The sequence below is a fragment of the Berghia stephanieae genome, chromosome 3, assembly GCF_034508935.2.
Source record: "Berghia stephanieae isolate SIO BIC M18660-M18661 chromosome 3, UCSD_Bste_1.3, whole genome shotgun sequence".
Classification (NCBI taxonomy): domain Eukaryota; kingdom Metazoa; phylum Mollusca; class Gastropoda; order Nudibranchia; family Aeolidiidae; genus Berghia; species Berghia stephanieae.
In genome coordinates this window covers 13482087-13505819 of record NC_088362.1, presented here as the reverse complement: position 1 = coordinate 13505819, position 23733 = coordinate 13482087, and the positions used below count along the sequence as shown (strand labels likewise).

Here is a 23733-nt window from a genome sequence, read left to right as displayed (position 1 = left end):
AGAAATGAGCTTTTCTATAGCGCAATATCCACTAAACGTACTCAAAGCGCTTTACAAATGGTCCGTGACCAACAGCAACACGTAACAAATAGAACGGGACATGACACCTATTAGGCGAAATTACAATTGTTTTTACGACAGAGACATTGCTGTTAACGGCCATGTACTCATTTTACACCTTAGTACGATGAGAGAATGTGAGTAAAGAGACTTTTCCAAGGACTCAACTATGCAACGAGCGCGGCTCGAACCCAGGACCATCTTCCGATCCGTAAGCGAGTGTCATACCGCAAGACCACATAGCCACGCAATGTTAAAATAGATAATCACAATATATAGGCACAGTCAAAACATGTAATTCCGCATAGGATTAATAGATTTTTTTTGAGATTCTTCTTGAAATGAAAATAAGTGGGGCAAACATTATGATAAATGAGATCGTTGGCGTCTGATAAACCAGCTGCTTATCGACATCAAAATGTTATAATTGTTTGAGGGTAAAAAACATTTTTATCTTGCTCAAATATACTCAAATAATATTTCATATCATGCTGAAAACTTCTGAATTATTATCTTAAAGGCTGAGTCCAATGTATCAATTCTTATATTTGGTAAGTGAACACCGTAGGGAAACAAGGCAAAATTGGCTTGTATGCATACCATTGTTTGTTTATGCTTTATTATATTGTAATATCCATAAAAATATAAAGCACCGGGTTGCTCGCTTTTCACGTTATAAACTAGAAATCCTTTTGATTGGTCTTTAATATGTTTTAATAAATCACGAAAATTACAGCTGTCAATAGATAGAACGAAGTTGACGTTACTCAGGTCTTTGTTTTTGATTTTTGCCATCCGCGTGTATGAGTTTTTCTCACTTTACCGTATTAACCAGACTATAAACGTTCAAGGCTACACATAGTTTTGTGTGTTAGTCCGTTATACTTCCGGATGGCAATGTTGTGATCTTCTTAGCCAAGCGCATACTATCTAAAGATAGAATGAAGATGACGTCAACCAAGTCTTTTGTTGTTGTTTTTTTTTGCCATCCGCGTTTGTGAGTGATTCTCACTAAACTGTATTAACCAGACTATAAACGTTCAAGGTTATACACATAGTTTTGTGTGTTGGTCCGTTATACTTCCGGATGGCAATGTTATGATCTTCCATTAGCCAAGCGCATACTATATAATATAGCTTCAAGTTACAGAGGCTTGGTTTTTCGATGCTGAGGGCGATTTACTCCAAAATTTGAACATGGCCGATAATCTCTCCCTAACGTTGTTCTGCTATTCTTCCGTATGGCAATGTAGTGAGTTTCTTTGCCAAGCGCATGCTACCAATAGGTTCAAGTTACAGAGGCTTGGTTTTTCGATGCTGAAGGCGATTTACTCCAAAATTTGAACATGCCCGATAATCTCTCTCTGACGTTGTGGTCTGTGCGTTCTGGCTGGTTCTCGATGTACCTCATGCGGGATTTGATGAATTTCTTGGCGCTTTTGTCCCAGCTGACCCTTTCCTGGAGAACCTGGAGATAGAGGTAGATATGTATTGTGAAAGCTTTTGGCATTTATTGGAACACGAGGACTGCTAGTCACAGTAATGCCTGGAACGTATTGTCACCACCATCGAAACAACCACCAGCACCACCACCACCACCATCATGTCACCACCACCACCTCCACCACCAGCATCACCACCACTACCACCATCATCTTTGTCATCATCATCATCATCATACATCATCATCATCATCATCATCATCATCATCATCATCATCATCATCATCATCATCTTCTTCTTCTTCTTCTTCTTCTTCGTCTTCTTCTTCTTCTTCTCATCCTTTTTCAGTTCCTCCTCCTCCTCCTCTTCCTCCTCCACCACCCCCACCACCACCTGAGACCTCAGGTTTGAGAGTTTTTGATACGATGTGTGTCATTTTAATCGATTATTTGAAGTACGAATTTTTGGCAAATTTCTAATAACGTGTGTGTGTGTGTGTGTGTGTGTGTGTGTGTGTGTTGTTTGCTTTAAAAAATAGTACAGCAATTATGGACCACTAATCTCTAACCTTAAACGGTCCGTCAGCTTCAATTTCTGGTCTTCTCAGCGGCATGAGTAGGGCTGGGGCGATATCCACACTCTCATTCATAGTGATGGGATGGATCGAGTCAAGGGAGATAACCACCTCTCCGGCAAAGTCGTCAAGGGTCACCACGTCCTGATCCATGACGGATAGTAACAGGCAGTTCCCCCTTTCTGAAAGACACTCTCTGGGAATGTTTGGACTGGAAACAGAATCAGAAAAAGACATACTATTTATAGACATGAATTTGAAATATTATAGACTAACAAAGCTGTATCAAGGAAAGGTTTGGTGTGTAAGTATGTGTGTGTGTGTGTGTGTGTGTGTGTGTTGGGGGGGGGGTGTGGGTGGGTGGTGGTGGTGGGGAGGAGGGAGATGGAGAGTTACATGAGTAAAAATGTGGAGAAAGTGAGACAAGAAATAAACATGCACTCAATTATCAGATTTTCATGAGTCTCTAGCGTAATTAAACAACACAGCTTTTCTTCTATCAGCGTTTGTGAAATAATACATCATCCTATTTCTATCGTATTATACTATTTTATTGGTATCTGTCGAAGGCAAAACTCACATAAAAACGTCTCTTTGGAACGTAATTTTATATCCTTCCTAGCTTGTGACATAAATGATCTTTATTCTCTCCCTCCCCATAAATAGTAACGCGTCCTGAAATCGTTTACATAAATAGTTTGTGACGCCAGATTATCAAACGTTAAATTTCACTAAATTAGATTTTAATTCAGAAGTATCATTTAAATATTTTTAATGTATTTCATCAGAGATAACGAAATCAGAATCGATTGATGGGTAGAGTAAAAGATTTCGTGTAGCGATTGGGAATTCCAGGAATTTATAAAACCAAGAGTGAAAGAAATCCTAAACTGACATCTGATATTTATTCGTCATGTTTGATTTAGTAACGATAATATATTGACTTACAACATAAACGTTGTGTTGAATACCGGCTGGAGGGTCTGCTCAATGACCTTGGTTCTCTGATCAGGCTGTCCGAAGATTTCCCAGGGTTGAACACTCACAATGACGTAAGGGTCACTCAAGCCAGTTGAGTCTAAGCCCGGCAAATCGATACCTTGAATTACTGGTAAAAAAAAAAGTTTCTTTTCATTAAAATATTATGTAAAATAATATGTTCAATGATGAAATAGACAAAGAAACATTCCTAATAGGCCATTTAGACACAGGGTTTCATAAGGGGTATCGTGGCAATGTCATCAACTTAGAAACTGTAAGCGAACAGCAAAGCATCGGATCGTTGTTTGTAAACGAAAAAAAAACAAAAAACAAAAAAAAAAAAAAAAGACCCACAAAAAAAAAAAAAAAACACAAAAAAAAAACAAAAAACAAAAAAAAACAAAAAACAAAACAAAACAAAACAAAAAAAAAAAAAACATCAAACAACCCAACCCCCTAAAGAAAGAAAAACCTTGCCAAAATCTCTCGAACGCTATAGAAAATAAGGATCCTTAGCCCTGTCTGAAAATGTATTGTGCGTTTGAGGATTGTAAGGCATGGTGGCAAAAGTGACCAAAATGTTTTTGATATTTCCCGTTTCGACATCAGATTCTTGATCAGCGTCAAATTTATAATCAGCTTGAAATCAAACACTAAATGTCTACTTGATAAGGAAATTAAATTTGTATAGTCAAGTAAACCATCGAGCTTTTATAGAGCATCATTTTCTATAAATATGATAAAATCGCTATACAAGGGTTCCAAAGCCAAAAGCAACACATACCATGTAAGACGATATATGATGCATTAGGCGCTGTAAATCAATAAATTTCTAAAAATTGACAGATAACGCTTTTACCAGCCAGGTTCTCATTTTACATTTGAGTGCGATGAAAGAATGTAAGTAAAGAGACTTTTCCATGCGCTTAACTGTGCGCCGCCCACAGTGGGTTTCAAACCAAAGACCTACCGTTTCAAAGACAGTGTCATACCTCTAGAGCACAAAGCCACACAGTAAATGAAAATAATAAAAAAAAAAAATTACCAAAAAGTTTTTTGGTCTGAGAGAAAAAGAAACAAAGAGAGAGAGAGAGAGAGAGAGAGAGAGAGAGAGAGAGAGAGAGAGAGAGAGAGAGAGAGAGAGAGAGAGAGAGAGAGAGAGAGGGAATGTTAACTTTGATTGATGTTGTTACCTTTGACATAAATGGTAACATTGCCCCTGGTTTCCTCCATATAAGCCGTCTTGACTGCCAGATGCCCTAGGTAGTCTAACGGAGTCGTCATGTGTGAGCTCAGGTTGTGGAGGTACTCACGCATCAATCGCTCTGTCTTCCAAGAGCTTATCTCTAGTCTATGAAGGAAAAAAAAAGGAAATTAAAAATAAGACAGAACAAAAACAAAAACAAAAACAATACAAAACAAACCAACATTTGTTTATAGTGACCTGTAGAATTGGATGGTAAAATTCTTGGACAAAGGCGATTATTGCAACTTGAAAAAATTATAGGGATCAAAATAAAATACTTCCAAATTCATTAAAACCTATTCAGAAGCTTATATCCTAGTGTGATATCCATTTAAAGTGCACAAGGCGTTATACAAAAGCTCCAAAGTAACAGCCACAATTAGCATGTGATATAATATCATACTTTGTTGACCATTGAGATATAGGGGTTTTAGTGGACGAGATCTATTGTAAAATTGCATTGAGCTATAAGATCTTTGAGATATTATTCTTAAAGGTATTATAAGAAAAATGCTGATGGAAAGCATTGAAAGGAATTTTTAAAACAAGTATAGAATTTGGAGTCCTAGTTTAAAATACTATTAGGCGACTTTGAATAAGAAATATATACAAAAATGCAAAGCGCCAATATTTGAATCTTAATGTAAATACCTCACTTCTTTAATAATTTTCTCAAGTAAAGCGGTTTCTTTGATTCCAAATGTTTTATCTGCTAACAAAGGCATTGAAATGCCACTACATTTATTTGAACAGCCTTTGCCTTTGTTTTTATAGTGTTAATTATTTTCCTTTGGTCAAGACGCTTGTAATGCTTTCCGCCAGATCTAACAGACCCTCGCTACCCTTCTAGCTCTGGAGTTTTACGATTTTATTATTCTTAACGTTTTATTTTCGACTCTTATTAAAAAATCCCTTTATTCATCCCATAGGGGAAATTTGTCTTTAAGATCTATTCCAAGGGAAGACTCGAATAACCGAGGCGTCAGTCGCAATGCAGCAAATTGCGCCCGGGCGAGGTGACTTGCTCAAGGCCACACAACGCAGCGGTAGGTGATCGAACTCGGTATCTTCCGGGTACGGAGCAAAGACCTTACCGCTGAGCCACGCAGCCCCCTCGGTGGCATAATATAACGAAGACACGGAAAACAAGACTGGAACTTAGTAATATTTGTGTCAAAGTAGTCGGGAACATGACCTTTTTGTATTTTAAAAAAATAATTGAGCTTTATATATAGGGCAATATGCACTAAATGTGCTCAAAGCGCTTTACAAGGGGTCCCTGGTCAATAGCAACATTTAACATGTAGGACGGGACATGCCGCCTGTTAGGCGATATTACAATTTTTCGGACAAAGACAACGCTGTTAACGGCCAGGTACTCATTTTACACCTGAGTACACCTGAGTACTAATTTTACACCTGAGAATGTGAGTAAAGAGCCTTTTTCAAGGATTCAACTATGCGCCGAGAGCGAGGCTCGAATCCAGGACCTTCCGATCTGAAAGCGAGTGTCATACCACTAGACCACATAACCGTATCTACTCACCTTTCCCTGAGCGCTTCGAGTAATGGAGTATTAAAGTTGATGAAAGGGTCTGACTGATTGGGGCACCAGCCACAGAAGAACATGGTCAGAGATCTCAAATGTTGCTGCATGTGTCCGTAGTAGTCCGGAGGTTTCTGGGGGAGAGTATTGAAGTAATTGGAAATAGAGAAGTTGAATTTCATTGGAATTTTTGAATGGGTCATACCCCTAAGTACACGTATTTGCAGTTTTGATAGTTGACACAATCAATGTTCTTGATCTAATATTGTTGTAATAGACAATATTCTGTAAAGGTTTGAAAGTATTTCCATTATAACAATCAGGCTATAACAATAGGCTTCAACAGTCGTGACGTCACTTCCCTCGTAATGCGCAAAGTAACTTCGTAACTGGTTCTAAACTATCGGAACAATGGCGGACGCCCCTATGAAATACTTCTCCAACGAGCATAAAAGTGTATCCAGAGGAGAAAAACATTATATATTTGATCATATGTTAATTGGAAATAGAGAAGTTGAATTTCATTGGAATTTTTTAACCCTCTCCTTACCACCCAAAGGATAATCGTTACATTCGTTACGATGCAGCCACCGATTTTCTTATTCTGATTTCATTTAGTTATAGTTATAGCTATAAAAACACGAGACTGTGTTGCACAGCTCATTTCTTTCAAAATATAGAATATACTCGTGACTATTCTGTTTGAAAAAAACCTATTTTTGTGTTGGGTGAGTATGAAGTTTCGGGTAAAATTCTGAAAATAGCTGGTAAGGAGAGAGTTAATGGGTCACGCCCCGACGTACAAGTATTTTCAGGTCTGATAACCGAACGCAATCAATGTTCTTGATCTGACATTGTTGTAATGGACAATCTTCTGTGAAGGTTTGAGAGTATTTCCATTTTAACAATCAGGCCATAACAATAGGCTTCAACAGTCGTGACGTCGTCACTTCCCTCGTAATGACGCATAATATCTTAGTAACTGGTTCTAGACTATCGGAACAATGGCGGACGCACTTAGGAAATACTTCTCCTACGAGCATAAAAGTGTAACCAGAGGAGAAAAACATTATATATTTGATCATGTTTTGACTTTTATACATTCTGATCACATGACATGTGAACAAGTTCTAGCCAGCAGGAAAAAGAAACAAGTACCGATTTTCTTTGTTTAGAACCAAGCTGCTCTTTGCTGGGTGGGCGTAACATCAGACTATTGAATCCTAATGGGGGTAATCCATTAACTCCATATCTCTCTTCACCCTTCCTTTCTCTCATTCAGGCAAAAGGTACGGTTTTAGATAATGTTTAGACATAATATCTACAGAGTTACATTATCTAAATTCACATCTACACGCAATAATGAAAATGTTGCTACACGAGGCTCGAAAAATTTCCAAATGATTATCTTGCTACGAAGACAGGTGATGGTGCTCATGAGATGATCGTGTAAGAAAACCTTACTTATACGCTTAATCTCTCTCTGTCATAAAGTGGCATGAATTATCGAGAATGTGCCCCACGAAAATGAAAACAAGGGAGGCGACTCAGTACAAACCTTTAAGAGTTACTTTTACAGAGTTCCTTTCCCTTTTAAAGATCGGAAGGTCCTGGATTCGAGCCTCGCTCGGCGCATAATTGTGTCCTTGAAAAAGCTCTTTACTCACATTCTCTCACCATGCTAGGATGTAAAAGGAGTACCTGGCCGTTAACAGCGTTGTCTCTGTCCGAAAAAAAAATTGTAAGATCGCCTAACAGGCGCCATGTCCCGTCCTACGCGTTAAGTGTTGCTGTTGTCCAGGGATCCCTTGTAAAGCGCTTTGAGTACGTTTAGCGGATACTGCGCTATATTGTAGGTCATTTATTATTATTATTATTATTATTATTATTATTATTATTATTATTATTATTATTATTATTAATATTATTATTATTATTATTATTATTATTATTATTATTATTATTATTATTATCACCATTATTATTATTATTATTATTATTATTATTATTATTATTATTATTATTATTATTATTATTATTATTATTATCATCATCATCATCATCATCATCATCATCATCATCATCATCATCATCATCATCATTATTATTATTATTATTATTATTATTATTATTATTATTATTATTATTATTATTATTATATAATATAATATAATATTCTGCGAAAGGACGAACTGCCTTACCCCTACAAGAACGTGTTCATCAAAGAGCTGTACCACCATCATCCACAGCTGGGACGCCATATGTGGGAAGATTGTCTCAGACAGTCGAAGCATCAGAGTCTTTAAGTTGGTGTTAAGATAACCAATCACCTTATCTGTGGCCTGGAGAATAAATGCATGAAAGAAACAGTTAAAATCCATACAGACGAAGCCGGTAATTGGGACGTCGTGTAATTGGAAAACCACTTAATTGGCATGATCTGTCTGTGACTACATTTTTCAATACAATTTCTGCTGGCCAATGGGAGGGATCTATATTCATGTTCTCGTCCAACCGAGTCATCAATCACGTGAATTTTTGCTGTCCAGCGATTGGACATTTCTGAACAAATGTTAACACGCTGCTGTGTGTTTATGAAAGTTGTAAACATACCCATGTGTCAAGCTGAACACAATGCCCAATCGTAATGTTAGATAATTCAAAATTTGTGAAGAATTTTCACTATGTAGGTTACTTTGAGCACATTTTGCAATGTGACCAATGACCTCGAGCACACGGTAAGTTAATATAGATCATGCCCATTGGAACACATGTCGCGTACATGGAACAATTACAAAGCTTTTAACATTTTACCAGTGAATTGCCGTACCCTGGGAAAACTCGTATTTAAAAATTTGGCCAGAAAATTCAACCTTCAAATTTCGATCGATTTTAAAGACTCTCATTTTGGCAAAGCAAATATATCTAGCTAGAATAGTGTTTTGTATGTGTATTTTAGAATGCTTTTATCCTTGTTTGTTTGTTTGCTTTTTAAATCAATGTATAGATGGAATGAAATCGACGTCAATCAGCTCTTTGTTATTGTTTTTTATGAATAGTACTCACTAAATTATATCAATCAGTCTTTTAACGTTAAAGGTTACACATATTTTTGTGGATTGGTACGTTATTTCCGGCTGTCGAGTGTTGTGAGCTTTTTCGATAAACGCATAGCATCACTTGCTAGAATGGTCTCATTGTCGACATAGTATTCGCCTAACTTGGTCATCAACTTATTTCTTTGAATCGAAGTATACAAATATTTACTTTGCTCAGCTAAATGCTGATACTTGTTTTGAACACATCACTTTTTACGTTCTTAATCCATAATTAACTAATAACTAGATAATGAATAACTAGATAAATGAATAAATAGATAAATAAATAAACAAATTAAACAAACAAATAATAAATAAATAAACAAATAAACAAATAAATATAACAAAACAAATAAATAAATTCATCCAAAGCTGCATTGCTTCTTTGCATCGCTTACGTCTTGATATTTCCTATTAATATGGACACTATGTCTTTTATAACTAAAGTCATCTTTTTTAATATTCGTACAAAATGATATAAAAAGCTAATGATATTAACCCTCTCCTTACCACCTGCTGCAAAATCACCACATTAGTTACGACAGAATTTACGCTTTTCTTATTTAGCTCTAAATTTATTTTGAACATCACAAAACTTTGAAAAATGATCTTTGTATCATTAATAAGAACATAAAGTTGTTTTGTAAAGATATTGTTTGAGTTTAAAAAATCATTTTTTTTCTGCTACGTAAGCCTCCATTTTTGGGAAAATACTGAAAATGATCGGTAAGGAGAAAGTTAACCAATCACTCCTATCTACTCATGGGGTTGATGAATGTGTTGTCGAATTATGTACTCACAGTGCTTTGTTCCGGCGTTTTGACTAGAAATTTATCCATATTATTCTTGACCTCGACGCTCATTTTCCGGCACACTTTTCTCAGAATCCCTGCACTCATCAGCAGAATGTCGGAATCGGCATGAAGTATTAAACGGCGGAGAGTATCTAGAGATTTATGACCGATCTAGAATAGATTAAACGAGAAGTACATTGTTAAGATGGATCGATAGACTTAATTGGTAGAGAGGCCTTGACTGAATAAATCAAGGGGCTGTTTGTTTTTTTTTTCTTCTTCTTCAATTTCTCCTCCGGCTCCCCCTCTTTATCCTCCTGACCTCCTTCGTCTTTTCCTATTCCCATTCCCCCTTATTTATTCCTCTTCCTCTTTCTTTCTTTCTTTCCTTCTTTCTTTCTTTCTACCTCTTCTTCCTCATCTCCTTCTACCTCTCTTACTGTCTCTCTTTCTGCATCTACTACTTTTCCGCCTCTCATATGCCTTCCTTTCCTCGTCCCCCTTTTCCTTTCTCTCCCCTACCGCTTCGATTCTTTCATCCTCCTCCTTTTACCCCTCCTCCTCCTCCTCTTCCTCCTCATCCTACTACTACTACTACTACTACTACTACTACTACTACTACTACTACTACTACTACTACTACTACTACTACTACTACTACTACTACAACTACTACTATTACTACTATTACTACTACTACCACTACTACTACTACTACTACTACTACTACTACTACTACTACTACTACTACTACTACTACTACTACTACTACTACTATTACGACTACTACTACTACTACTACTACTACTATTACTAACTACCACTACTGCCGAAAGGTAGTTCGATCACCTCCAGCTGCGCTGTGTGGCCTTGAGCAACTCACCTCGCCCTAGCTCAATTTGAGGCGCTGCACTGCGACTGACGCCTGTGTTATTCCAGTCCTCCCTGGGAATAGACCCTATAGACTAATTTCCCCTATGGGATGAATAAAAAAGGGAATTTTATTTATTTATTTTTTTATTTGTCTTTCCTCTGTTTCTGTAACATTACGGTAAAAAGAGATGATGATACTGATCGGAAGAAACCATACCCCGGGATCCTCGTGTTTGATGCCCATCTGCTTGGTCACGTCCTCTATGTCCAGCAACTCTGGCAACTCCGACAAGTACATCCTGACGTGTTCTATGTTGTTGAGTGTAATGCACATCTAGAGGTAAATATACATAAAACAAGAGGAACATGTATATAGGACAATTTTTGGCTTTACCATGCTCAATGCCCTTCACATTGTTTCTATTCCCCCAACAGGTCACGTAGAACCATATTTCTCTATTTCATACGTTACAATTCGCTTTTAAGGCGAACTTTTAGTACTAACATTATTACAATATCCATCGCTTCTTATAGCGAGATACTCATTCATTCAATTCAGTTGCAATGAAAGAACTTGTATTTATTCTCGACCATAATGATTAGGAGTTAACCCAAAAGTCTTATGTTTGTGTCTATATAAATTCAATTCCCTATATTTCTTTCATCTCGACAGACGGTGGGTGGGTCACAAAAATATTAAAATCCGCTCTCAAAGCAAAGTTCGAGTAATATGTATCTAATGCGGATTGCTATTTCCTACGTCATTCACAGCCCAGATTCACGGAAGAATAGCCGCATAGCATCTTCATTGATGTCAGAATAGGGATCTACAGCCGTGACATCACTTCCATCGTAATGACGCATTGTAACTTAGTAACTGTTTCTAAACTATCGGAACAATGGCGCGCGCCCTTATGAAATACTTCTCCGACGAACATAAAAGTGTTCCCATATGAGAAAAAACATAAATCTGATTAAATTTTGACCTTTATACATTCTGATCACATGCAATGTGAAAAAGTTCTAGCCAGAATGAAGAATAAAAAAGTACAGATTTTCTTTGTTTAGAACCAAGCAGATTGTTGCCAGGCGGACGTGACATCAGACTATTGAATCCAATTAGGATTTTATCCATCTTGATTTAATAATTTTTTCAGATTAAAATAGCAATCATAAATTGAAGATATAGAATCCAAAATAACTTACTCTTTCTGTAACATCAAACTGCGTCTGGTTACTGTCATAGTAACAGTTCCTCTCCAAGATAGTTTGGATTTTGCTTGCATAAACCCTTGCCCCATCGCAGATCATCTGTTTGATACAATGTCAATGAATAAAATATGACTTGGTCAAACCATCGTTGCAAGGTACAGCCGTTGGGCAAAGATGCATTGATTAACCACAGAAGAAAAAACATCGTTATATCAATAGTTCTTTATTTTATGAAATAACATATTATGGGAAATGGGTTAAGAAATGTGTTCGTCATTTCCTTCGATTTGTTTTAAACGTGTTTGTTATTAGTGTGTTCTACTGTATAACGGAAATTGAAAAATATTTTAGAATACTTTAAAGAGTATCAACTATAGTAGAGCATATTATTTTCTTCCCCTTCACATTCTTCTTCTTCATACAAATCGACTGGCCCAGTCAGACCAACGAGTATAAAATCATTGGTCAGATTGAGTATTGCTATCGACGTTGCTTATCCAAAAACAGATAAAAAGGGAAAAAAAGAGAGAAAATATACATATGGTACCTTCCTGAGAGTCTGTAGCCAGTAGTCCATCAAAAGTCACAATATTCTACAAAGGCTTAACTTTCTCCTTACCGATCATTTTCAGTATTTTCTCAAAATGGCAGTCTTACCCAACAGGAACATTGATTTTTTAAACTCAAAAAAGCTCTCTATAAAACAACTTTATGTTCTTATTGATTAAACAAAGATCATAATTCAAAGTTTGTGATGTACAAAATAAATCTAAATATAATGACAAAATGTAGACGATTTTGCTCTAGGTGTTAGGAGAGGGTTAGTAGCAGTAGGCAGATTTTTCCGTAAGCATTTAATATACTATATACAACGTCTATATTTCTCAATTTACTCAATATTCAGAGCAACCTATGCTCAAAAGTTTGTTTGTACAAGACGACATACGAAACAAAAATTGGTCAATAATAAATTTAGTTTAAATGTCAGATGAGATGATCGTTCATCAACTTTCATACTTAGGTTAAAAAATTCTACTGACAATTTAATGATTGAAATCGTATTTGCGTAATGACACTACATACTGAAAAGTAACATTTTACTTACATCAACAATTTTTGTAACCCCCATGACAGCAGTATCGGCGTCCTTGATATCAATCTGTCTCCACTCATGGGTTATCTGTACATTGATATATTATGTTAAAAAGGGGTAATTTCATTGTGTAAAAATATTAACAATTTGAGGCAGTATAAATTATATATATATATATATATATATATATATATATATATATATATATATATATATATATATATATATATACATAAACACACACATGTGAAGACAAAGCCAATCCATACAAAGCTGTTTAACCAAGATGCTTAAATTTTGGAATGCCTTTCTACTAATTTGGGTCAGGACTGACGACTGCTAAACTATTTATTGATGTTTCTAATCTAGTCCTTGAGAGCATTTGGCACATGGAGTCGAAGTTTATCCCGGTCTCTATAGCGTAAAACGCACAATAACAATTGCTTGCTACCGACCCTTTTGATAGGACGCTAGACTATCGCAAAGTGCTTTTCGCATGCCCAGCTACCCAATTCCTACTGGGTGGACAGGGGATCCAAAAAAAATCTTGTCTGCACTGGGGATCGATCTCTGTCCTTTTGCTTGTGAAGCGATTGCTCTACCAACTGAGCAACCGGGACCCCCCTTAGATTTTTCTGCTCTTGATTATATCCTTACCTCTGAAAAGCATGCTTGTGCGTCGACGCTGGAGTTTGAGTATTTCAGTTGAGATGTAACAAGAACGAGCTGAAATAGAAAATTATAAAAGTAACCTTAAATTGGATAGATACTTAGAGTAAGAGCTCACTTGGCAAGATTTTCAAGATATTATACTCATCAATGACCGTTTGAAAATCACCTTCATCTCCACGAATATAAAAATAATAATAAAGTCACAAAATGAGAAAATGAAGTCACAAAACGCACAACAAGAAGACATTTCACAGAGCAGCGTAACCGGGTGTCACCACAGAGCAGCGCCATTAGTGATTAACTAATAATGCAATGAATATATAAACTGGTTTTGATAAACGTATAAGTAAAAATTTCACGGTCAGTTTTCTTTCAAATAATACATTTTTTCCCATTATTGAATCTTGAATTTTATTAATCTGGTTATGCGAAATTGCAGATCCGACCATTTTCACACAAAAGAAACACAAATTAAATAGCAATGCGACTTAGACTTCATCTGACCCGGAGTCGCGAGGAATCGAGGTTTCCAATCTTTTTTTTATTGTAAAAAAAAGGGCAAGATACGACTTCAGATTAGAGTCAAATCGAACTCGGATTGTAAAAAGGTTATATAGATAGTATGCGCTTGACTAAGAAGTTCACAACGTTACCATCAGTTAGTATAACGGACTAACACACGAAGCTATGTATAACCTGAAACGTTTATATTCTGGTTAACACAGTTTAGTGAGAATTACTCACAAGCGCGGATGGCAAAAAACAATAACAAAGACCCGAGTGACGTTAACTTCATTCTATCTATAAACTAACTCACATCTTTATCTATTTCCAAAGCCTTTTGAATTCTGGACGTACACTCTGTACGGAACATCTGTAGCCAGAAGACAACAGCTTCCTGGAACCAGTCTTGGTACAAAGGGATGGACAGACGAAATAAGTCACTGGAGAGAAATGAATATATATATACATATATATATATATATATATATATATATATATATATATATATATATATCAAAGAGGTATAAAACAAAAATCACGAGTTTAATATTAAAGGAGCGGTACACATGTATAAATAGGGATGAAACAGAATTGCAGGAGTCAATAGTTATTCAATAATTTTATATATATATATATATATATATATATATATATATATATATATATATATATATATATATATATATATATATATATAATTTCTTAGAAATGAAAGGTACGATATCAAGCACAACTTAATTCTATAATATTTAAATGTAGAACCTGATGCTTGAAATTAGGTTTTAAGCTTTTCACTTGTAAAATTCGAATTAAAACAAATGGCTTGATGGAGGTTTTTATATCTCAAACTTCAAAAGAATAACATTTCACAAATCTGACTATTTTTTATTTTAAATACAATTCTCTTCATCTTATTCATTTCCAAGTAATACATTGATGCCTGAGGGTCACATATAGATAATAACATTTCTTCAAAGGGTCAATTACCTTTTCAACATAGGCGATTTCAGCAATGTCTTAGTGGTGTAACACTACTCCGATAATAGAAGAAAAAGAAGAAGAAGAAGAAGAAGAAGAAGAAGAAGAAGAAGAAGAAGAAGAAGAAGAAGAAGAAAAAGAAGAAGAAGAAGAAGAAGAAGAAGAAGAAGAAGAAGAAGAAGAAGAAGAAGAAGAAGAAGAAGAAGAAGAAGAAGAGACGAAGAAGAAGAAGAAGAAGAAGAAGAAGAAGAAGAAGAAGAAGAAGAAGAAGAAGAAGAAGAAGAAGAAGAAGAAGAAGAAGAAGAAGAAGAAGAAGAAGAAGAAGAAGAAGAATTGAAAGGTTCCTCACCGCTCATCAAAGACCACTTTGATGGTGTCATAGATTGACCGAAGAGCCAAGAACAGTTTGATAGATAATCGACAACTTCTGTTTAAGTTGACACGGTAACTATGGTAACGGGTCTGGTACTTGTCCAGGTTCATCATCAGCTCCCTGACTTTCAGACTCAGCTGCGATAGAATTGAATAATTAAAGTTGTTATTAATTTTGTACACATCACTGTCGTAATCAAACCTTGAATAAATGAAGATAAAAACAAAACAAAAACAAAACTCGTTTTTTTACAATAGACGTCTATTATGTTATTTTTCTATAATGCATTAAGTTTCGTGAGTATTATAATGTTCAAAAAGTTAAAATGTTAGCAAAATCAAATACACGAATTTCCATTCAAAACAAAGAGCTTGATATTACATGTAAAAGTGCCCAAGAAAAAGAAGAAGAAGAAGAAGGAAAAGAAAAAGAAGAAGGAGAATAATATACGGTAAAACGAAAAAAAAGATGTTAATTTTAATATATTTAAGTGTTGGGGGTGGGGGGGGGGTGTATAGTGCATTATTTTTTACCTTTCTCTCTGCTTCGAAATATACAATTCTGTAGTATTTCACATCAAGCCCAAGGAAAAATTGTTCAACTACTCCTAGGGGTGAAAGTATACTGATTAGGGCATTGGTCACGTTCACCAGCTCTTCCACTTCCGGTATGACAGCGTCCTTGACAGGGCTTTGGTGCGTGTGGATTGAGTCTAGGTTTGTATCCACCCAAACGCGGACGTCTCTCTGTTTGCATGAGAGAAAACAAAAACCCAACAAAATAAAAGCTGAAAATGTTGATATTCTAAATGGGAAATAACGTCGTGTTCTATCCTCATCATCATCCATCGTGGCTTGTACTCTTGAACACGTTGCCGGTCAGCTGTCTCCACGAATCACGATCCTCTGCGGATCTATCCTATGTTCTCTCAAAAGAACAATACGTAAAAGACAAGATTTGCACACGTGATAACAATTTCTGTTTGCCGTGAAACGATGATCACGAGCATTTGTCAATACAACACCCACTCTTTTACTACTAAAATTCTACAAATGAAATTTCTCAAGATAGAAGGCTTTAACCCTCTCCTTACCAGGCATATGGAAATCGTCACATTCGTTACGATGCAGCCACCATTATTCTCATTCACATAACAAAATTGACACTTTGTTCTACAGCTCGTTTGGCCCAACAAAATTATGTGTAGCATGTATTAATGTGCTTCTTGCTTTTTGATAGAGTAAAAAAGTCGAAAAGTCCGAAAGCGAGTGTCATACCACAAGACAACATAACCGCAAAACGACAGTTTGAACCCACTAAAAATGATTTGTGAAAGGAGTGACTCAATTTTACCTGAAGTTTATTGACTAAAGCACTTGCTAAATCCCTTTGAGGACTCGTCATTGCATCCCAAACGTCCAACTCCAGTAGATGAAGTCCAATGCTGAAATGAAATGATCGTCGTATATACTTGAAATGCACGTCTCGTCATCGTCTGATGAAAATTAAACTTTTTTTTTTTCTTTCTTCAGGGAACAAAAAAAAAGCGATTTAAAACCACAAACAAATTAAAAAGAAAGAAACAACAACAAAAAACCCCCCAAAAATAACAACAACAACAACAACAACAAAACAATCACAAAAAAAAAACAAAACAAGCAAACCCGAACAAAACACACACCCACACACAAAAAAAAGAGAGAGAGAAAGAGAGAGGGGGACAGAGAGAGAGGGACAGAGAAGAAAAGATACAGAGAGAGAAAGGAAAGAAAGAAAGGAAGAAAGAAAGAGAGATAGATATATAGATAGATGGAGAGAGAAGAGAAGAGAGAGAGAGAAAGAAAGAAAGAGAGAGAGAGAGAGAGAGAGAGAGAGAGAGAGAGAGAGAGAGAGAGAGAGAGAGAGAGAGAGAGAGAGAGAGACAGAGAGAGAGAAAGAGAAAGAGAGAGAGAGAGAGAGAGAGAGAGAGAGAGAGAGAGAGAGAGAGAGAGAGAGAGAGCGGCATGCGCATATGTGCACATTTGACATGTTATGATATACATACCCAAAATGCGCCTTCAGGTTGTGTATTGTGTCCATGGATGGAGGGAATAAGACTGGCATCTCATCCAATTTGTCTATGATAGCGTCGATGTATCGACGAGTGGCAGAGCGGTACAGGCATATCTAGAGATAAGAAAACAAACAGTAGATTTTAACACTGAGTACTTAGCATTCAGGCAAGATCTATAGGAAAAAAAATCTTAGGTACTTTTTTCTCATTTTTTCAGACCAGTTTGATTGTAAAATATCCATCATTTGAGTTCAATAATTAAAATCACTAGGATACATTAACCCTCTCCTTACCAACCATAGGAAAATCGTCACATTCGTTACAACCGACAGTTTTATCTTTCCGATTTCTCTTGCACGTCACAAAATGTAAAGAAATGCTTTGATTACAGCTATAAATACTAAACACTGTGTTGTAGAGCTCATTTTGCTGAACAACATTCTGTTTTGAATGCACTTGATACATTTTGTTTGAGTAAGAAAAGTCAAATTGTGTGTTGGGTGGGTGTGAGGTTTGGGGGGAAATTCTAAAAATTGCTGGTAAGGAGAGAGTTAACCATCTACGGAAAAGTATAGTGATCACTCTTTATTCTTCCGCAATAAATAATATTAAGGAAGTGTGTATTATCAATTCCTTCGGAAAACTGGATACACAAATAATGTGGTCCACCATCTAAGACCGGTACCCTGTGTCAGGATACACTAGACCATAAAACGTAAATTTAGAATTAAAATAATAAGAAATACGAAATTTATCTATTTGCAAATTAAAAATTGTATTTCTCTGCCATAGTAAATATAAATGAACCCTCTCCTTACCAACTACAAGAAAATGGTCACATTTGTTACGATTCCACCAGCATTTATCTCATTCAGTTTTTTTTTGTAATCACAAAATTTGAAGATTTAAAAAATCATAGTTATATGAACTGCAATGTACGGGTATTTATTTCTTTTGAGTAAATTAAACTATCAAAAATCAATTTTTATGTTAGATGGGTCTGATGTATAGTTGAAAATCGAGAAAAAGGTCGGTATGGAGAGAGTTAACCCCAAGTTTTATATTCGTGACTATGACTGTAATTTCCAGCATCTTGGTCACTTCGAAATAGTCATATGTGTGTAACCGGTCCTCCCGAGGAATGAATGCACACCGTGTGTATCAAGTCCTCCAGTTTTACAGTAATCACTCATTATCTGAGCTATTGCATTAAAAAATTGAACTTTTAAATGGCGCAATATTCAATAAGCGTGCTCAAAGCGCTTTACAAGGGGACCCTGGCCAACAGCAATATTTAGCATTTAGGACGGTACATTACGCCTGTTAGGCGATATTACTATTTTTTCGGACAGAGACAACGCTGTTAACGGCCAGGTACTCATTTTTCACCCGAGTACGGTGAGTGAATGTGAGTAAAGAGCCTCAACTTTGCGCTGAGCGAGGCTCGAACCCAGAACCTTTCGATCCGAAAGCGAGTGTCATACCACTAGATCACATAGCCGCACATTGGCAATGGCCAAGCCATATCTAAAATGCATACATCTGAAATGATAGCTCAGATTATTATCTTGCCTTTCTTTCTTCATACCTCGGCATCACAAAGTGGCATCTTCTGAAGGTAATCGCCTCCACCCCTGACTTGCATCTCACACCAGGTCATCTGGACGTCTTCCATGGCTCGATGGAGAACGCTGTCAGTCACCGTGTGGGAGTACCGACTAAAGACCAACTCCAGAAAGACTGTTAGGTTCCTGGAAGAGCAAAGAAAAAATGGGGAGGGGGGGTATATTATATCATTTTTGTCTTATTAAAAAATATAATAATATTTCAATCTCGCAGTCTGAAGTTCTCATTCATTAATATTGATTTTGTTAGTTCCCTTTGATAATTATTGATTTTAACTGTATTGACTATGTACATTTATGTTTCATATTGGACATTGCCTAAAAAGGTGAGTGGGAGGGGGATATAATGTAAACTTCTTGTCTTATTAAAAAGTCCCGCAGTCTGAAGTTCTCATTCATTAATATTGATTTCGTTCGTTTTCTTTGGTAATTATTGATGTTACCTATATTAACTGGAACTTTTATGTACAATGTAAGTGTTACATTGGCAATTGCCTAAAATAAACATTTGATTTCATTTGATTACCCTAGACAAAAAAAAAATAAAAAAAGAAGGATCAAGTGTGTTGATTTCGGAGTCCCCGTAACATCTAAAGATCCCTTATCTCCAATTGTTAACAATAAAAGATAACGCCCTTGTAAGTTATAATTATCAGGACACTTATTACAACACTTATCATAGAAAGATGAGGCCAGCATACATACCAACTCATGATTGGTATCTTTTGAGATAACGATAAGTGTGTATTTTGTTTTATTATATATCGTAAATTATATGTAAAATATGATTTACGTCAAGATACGTAAGAAAGAAATTTGATCAAATAGCTTTGAAAAAAAAAATGTATAAACAAAAGGCAAAATCTCATTTCTTATTCCAGTTCTGTGTATGCATTTTAAATATACCTTAATTATGAATTTGACGTGGTGGGCTAATCGTCTCTTCCCTTTTAAACTCTTTTATCTTTTTAATTAGGCACCTTAACTTATGATCTATGAAATTGTAATAAAATTTTAAGCGCTAAATTAAAGTAAATGGAATAGATTCAAATGAGCATAAATATGATCAGAGAAAAGATTCCTTGCAAAATAATATCTTCCTCAAAATAGGACTCACATGATCTTTTGTGACAGTTTTGAAATGCCATTGGCAACAGCAAATATGTTGAGAACTTTTTGTGCCTGTGGAGAGAGGCTGAGGTCTAAACCGTCGGCATCCTGAAAGACATAAACAAATCCGTATCAATATATTGGGTTATTACAGACGTGTTGTTATTAGCAGGTCTCGTAGCCGAATGCGATTATTGGCTTGATTTAACATTGTTGTACTGGACAATATTATTTTGAGGTGGTTTGTGAGTATTTCCATTATAAAAATGGGACCATAAAATTTTGAGTTATCAGACCAGCAAATAAGTATACACCAGTTGCTACAATTGAATTAGACGTCTATATGTATTTCATGAATAGGAATATGATCCTATCTAAGCACCATTTACAATGCATTTTTGGCTTGTATCTCAAAAGTCATATACTTTTCTGTTTGATCATCCGTGAAGTAGAATACTGTGAGACAACGACTTTTGAAAAAAAAAAAAGCAACAAACACTCAATGCGCCTTACACCGGTCTCAAGCCAAAAGCAGCATTTAGCATGTAAGACGAGACATGATGCCTGAAAGGAACCTTTTCAAAGGATTCAACTTTGTGCCACCTACAGCGGGATTTGAACCTGAGTACAAGTCCAAATGCGAGAGTCATACCACACGACTCACTCACTCACTCACTCAATCCCATGACCGGATGGTCGTCGGGGGGACTTGCGTGAAGCAGAAGATACAGTCTTCCTCCATGCCTGCTGGTTGCTAGCCTTATGTAGCAGCTCCGGAACCGACATCTCTGTCCATTCTTTTATATTGTCCAGCCACATCTTCCACACGACTGCAAAGTGCTAAAGACGACTTTGGAGTCATGAAAAATCATCTTATTCATATTGTGACTTTGTGGTTTAGTACTATGGCATTCGGGTTATGATATATGTAGATACCATGTTTTAGTCCTGCTGTGGACAGCGCTAAGTTCAGCCCTTGAAAAGGCTCATTACTCATATTCTCTAACCTCACATCACTGGTGTAAAATGTGCACCTGGCCAGCAACAGCGTTGCCTCCGCTGAAAAATTTCTTGTAATTTGTATAGTATTCCTACCATAATATCTGCCGCTGCATGCTTGTGCTCCAGAAGAGATGCTTGATGGTAATCCTCAGCACAGAAATAACTGTTCATCGTTGTCTGTTACATGAGGTAAAGAATAAATAACTTAAATATTAATCAACAGAATTCTGCTGTATAATGAAAAAAAATACTTTTAAAATTTTGGCCAGAAAACTCATTCGTCAAAATGATCTTTATCTTATCAACAATTCTCAAACCTGAGACTTCCTTCTTTTAACCTAAGAATTCAAGTTGAAAAATATGGAAATTGTTTTTAATTTGGGGCTGCAAAAAAGAATTAACCAAGAACACGAAAAATAAATATATTACAATAAACCAGTCCCTCAATTCGAGTTTTCCGTGTATTTCATTGCTTTTAACGGAAGAAAGCAATTGCTTCCTAGCCCCTTTTTCAGATATTAGTTTATCGCAACACACCTCCCGCTAGATCTAAATGACCCAGCCACCAAATTACCGCTTGGAGGACAGGGGAAGGATCATACAACATTAATACTAGCTCCACAGGGGATCTAAATCACTCTCTTTTCTTGTAACGTGAGTGTTCTACTATCTGAGCTACCGGGAACCAGGGAGATATTTCAACTCCCCGAAAATAAACTATATCTGTCACGAATTTTTAACCTGATGTACGAGAATCGGATAATGACCAATTTATAGTTTTATTCCACCCATTGAGGCGACACTAATAAGAAAAATAACACACAAGATAGATATCATACGCCACTCGTGATGTATAGATTTCTATAAATAAGCTATCATGTGACACTGACTATGCTTGAACCTACTACTGCTAATTTTACCGTCGCCTGCCAACTGCGGGTATTTAAATTCCATTCGATTGATTTAAAAACTGTTTACTATTTTCTTTTCACTTTGAATTTTCTGCAAAATAGAATCAGAGATTTTGAGGTCAGTTTTAGGTATTTCGTTATCCGTTTTGCAAGATTATTTTCCCCTAAATTTGCAGCTATGGACGATATGAGGGTTCCTAGTGGACACCAACCAATGCCTAATTTATTATATAATACAACTCACAACATAACAAGTTAATTGCTAAATGAGAGGTTTTTAAAAAAATTGGTCAGAAAACTCTCCTTCAAATATCAATCGATTTAAATGACCATCATCTTAGCAAACACTCTCAAACCTAGAATCTCGCGAGGTCCCGGGTTTAAGAATTTTTGCCAAGGTTGTGGTTATTTAAATCGATCGATATTTAGACAATATTTTTGGTCAAATTTTTATATTATACAAATCTTATCAGAGTACAACAGTTAACAGGTTTAAAAAAGACACAAGAATGTTTGTTTTCCAATACTTTAAAAAACTGTTTAGCTAGGATCAGCCCCAATGAAACAGTAACACACCACTTGCTTGAATGTCAACCTTTTAAAGACCTGAGATGCACATTCCTCCCACCAAATCCAAGCATCAGTAACACACTTTATGGTCACCTGGAACAACTGCAAAAGACGTCTAGCTTCTACGTCATGGCACAAGACCGAAGGGCTAGAGCTCAGAGGTCGCTGGTTCGGATAAGCATGTAAGTAAGCTAGGATCAGAGATTCAGACTTACGTGTTTACTAGACACAGCAATTTGAAGTCGGAGTTGTCCCAAAGGTTTGTGTCTGTTCCAGGAGCCGTTGGGAAGTATGTTGAACCACTTGTCACAGCCCTCCATTGGGATTTCCTGGCGTAAGGATATGAATTACTATCATCATCATGTTCATCATCTTCATCATCATCATCATCATCATCATCATCATCATCATCATCATCAACATCATCACCACTATCCACACAACCATCACCACCACCACCATCACGACCACCACCACCAACACTACCACCACCAACACTACCACCACCACCACCACCACCACCACCACCACCACTGAGCAGGACCTTCTAATCATAAAGCGAGTGTCATACCACTAGACAACATTTTTCCAACTTATTCACATCGATAATAAAACTCAGTCAAACTCAATCGATTTGTTTAAAGAAGAAAAAGAAAGAAAAACAAATACAAAAATAAATTACACTCACTCTGATGGGCAGATCGACCCTCCCAAAACATCCTGGAATATTCTTGTCGTTGTCGTTTCCGGCTTGTAAAATGTTGCGGAAAAATCTGTTCCAAAAAAAAGCATGGAAAAGCCAGTTCAGAATAAAGTACATAGTAGTTACACGAGATAAAGCACACATACTCCTTTATCGATGGTAAAATCTGTGTATCTAACCGACTTATTTCTAGTGTTTATTGTCAGGATAATGAGGGGAATTCTATTAAGGGAAGCCGTTGCTCTCAACAAAGTGTCCTTGTTCTTTTCTGTTGCTGAATCGTCGCGGAAATTAAAAAAAAATGGTAACCTT

The 23733-nt window shown here is 36.3% G+C and overlaps 1 protein-coding gene across 2 annotated transcripts in view; it reads right to left on the bottom strand.

The window, feature by feature from the left end:
* Nucleotides 1-338: 338 nt before the first annotated feature.
* The window catches only part of LOC144967168 (protein unc-13 homolog D-like), a 65448-nt gene continuing 42053 nt past the window's right edge, over nucleotides 339-23733 (bottom strand). For both annotated transcript variants that reach the window (XM_078904069.1, XM_078904068.1), the window contains exons 8-28: nucleotides 23407-23491; nucleotides 22934-23047; nucleotides 21331-21414; nucleotides 20243-20343; nucleotides 19089-19251; nucleotides 17492-17613; nucleotides 16801-16891; nucleotides 15981-16193; nucleotides 15424-15584; nucleotides 14410-14536; nucleotides 13578-13646; nucleotides 12933-13007; nucleotides 11822-11926; nucleotides 10833-10949; nucleotides 9749-9913; nucleotides 8052-8192; nucleotides 5851-5984; nucleotides 4252-4409; nucleotides 3026-3185; nucleotides 2072-2288; nucleotides 339-1528 (exon numbers count right to left, since the gene is read on the bottom strand). In XM_078904069.1, coding sequence (XP_078760195.1) covers nucleotides 1349-1528; nucleotides 2072-2288; nucleotides 3026-3185; nucleotides 4252-4409; nucleotides 5851-5984; nucleotides 8052-8192; nucleotides 9749-9913; nucleotides 10833-10949; nucleotides 11822-11926; nucleotides 12933-13007; nucleotides 13578-13646; nucleotides 14410-14536; nucleotides 15424-15584; nucleotides 15981-16193; nucleotides 16801-16891; nucleotides 17492-17613; nucleotides 19089-19251; nucleotides 20243-20343; nucleotides 21331-21414; nucleotides 22934-23047; nucleotides 23407-23491 — 2782 coding nt within the window. In that variant the 3' untranslated portion in view covers nucleotides 339-1348. The remainder of the gene's footprint in view (nucleotides 1529-2071; nucleotides 2289-3025; nucleotides 3186-4251; nucleotides 4410-5850; nucleotides 5985-8051; nucleotides 8193-9748; nucleotides 9914-10832; nucleotides 10950-11821; nucleotides 11927-12932; nucleotides 13008-13577; nucleotides 13647-14409; nucleotides 14537-15423; nucleotides 15585-15980; nucleotides 16194-16800; nucleotides 16892-17491; nucleotides 17614-19088; nucleotides 19252-20242; nucleotides 20344-21330; nucleotides 21415-22933; nucleotides 23048-23406; nucleotides 23492-23733) is intronic.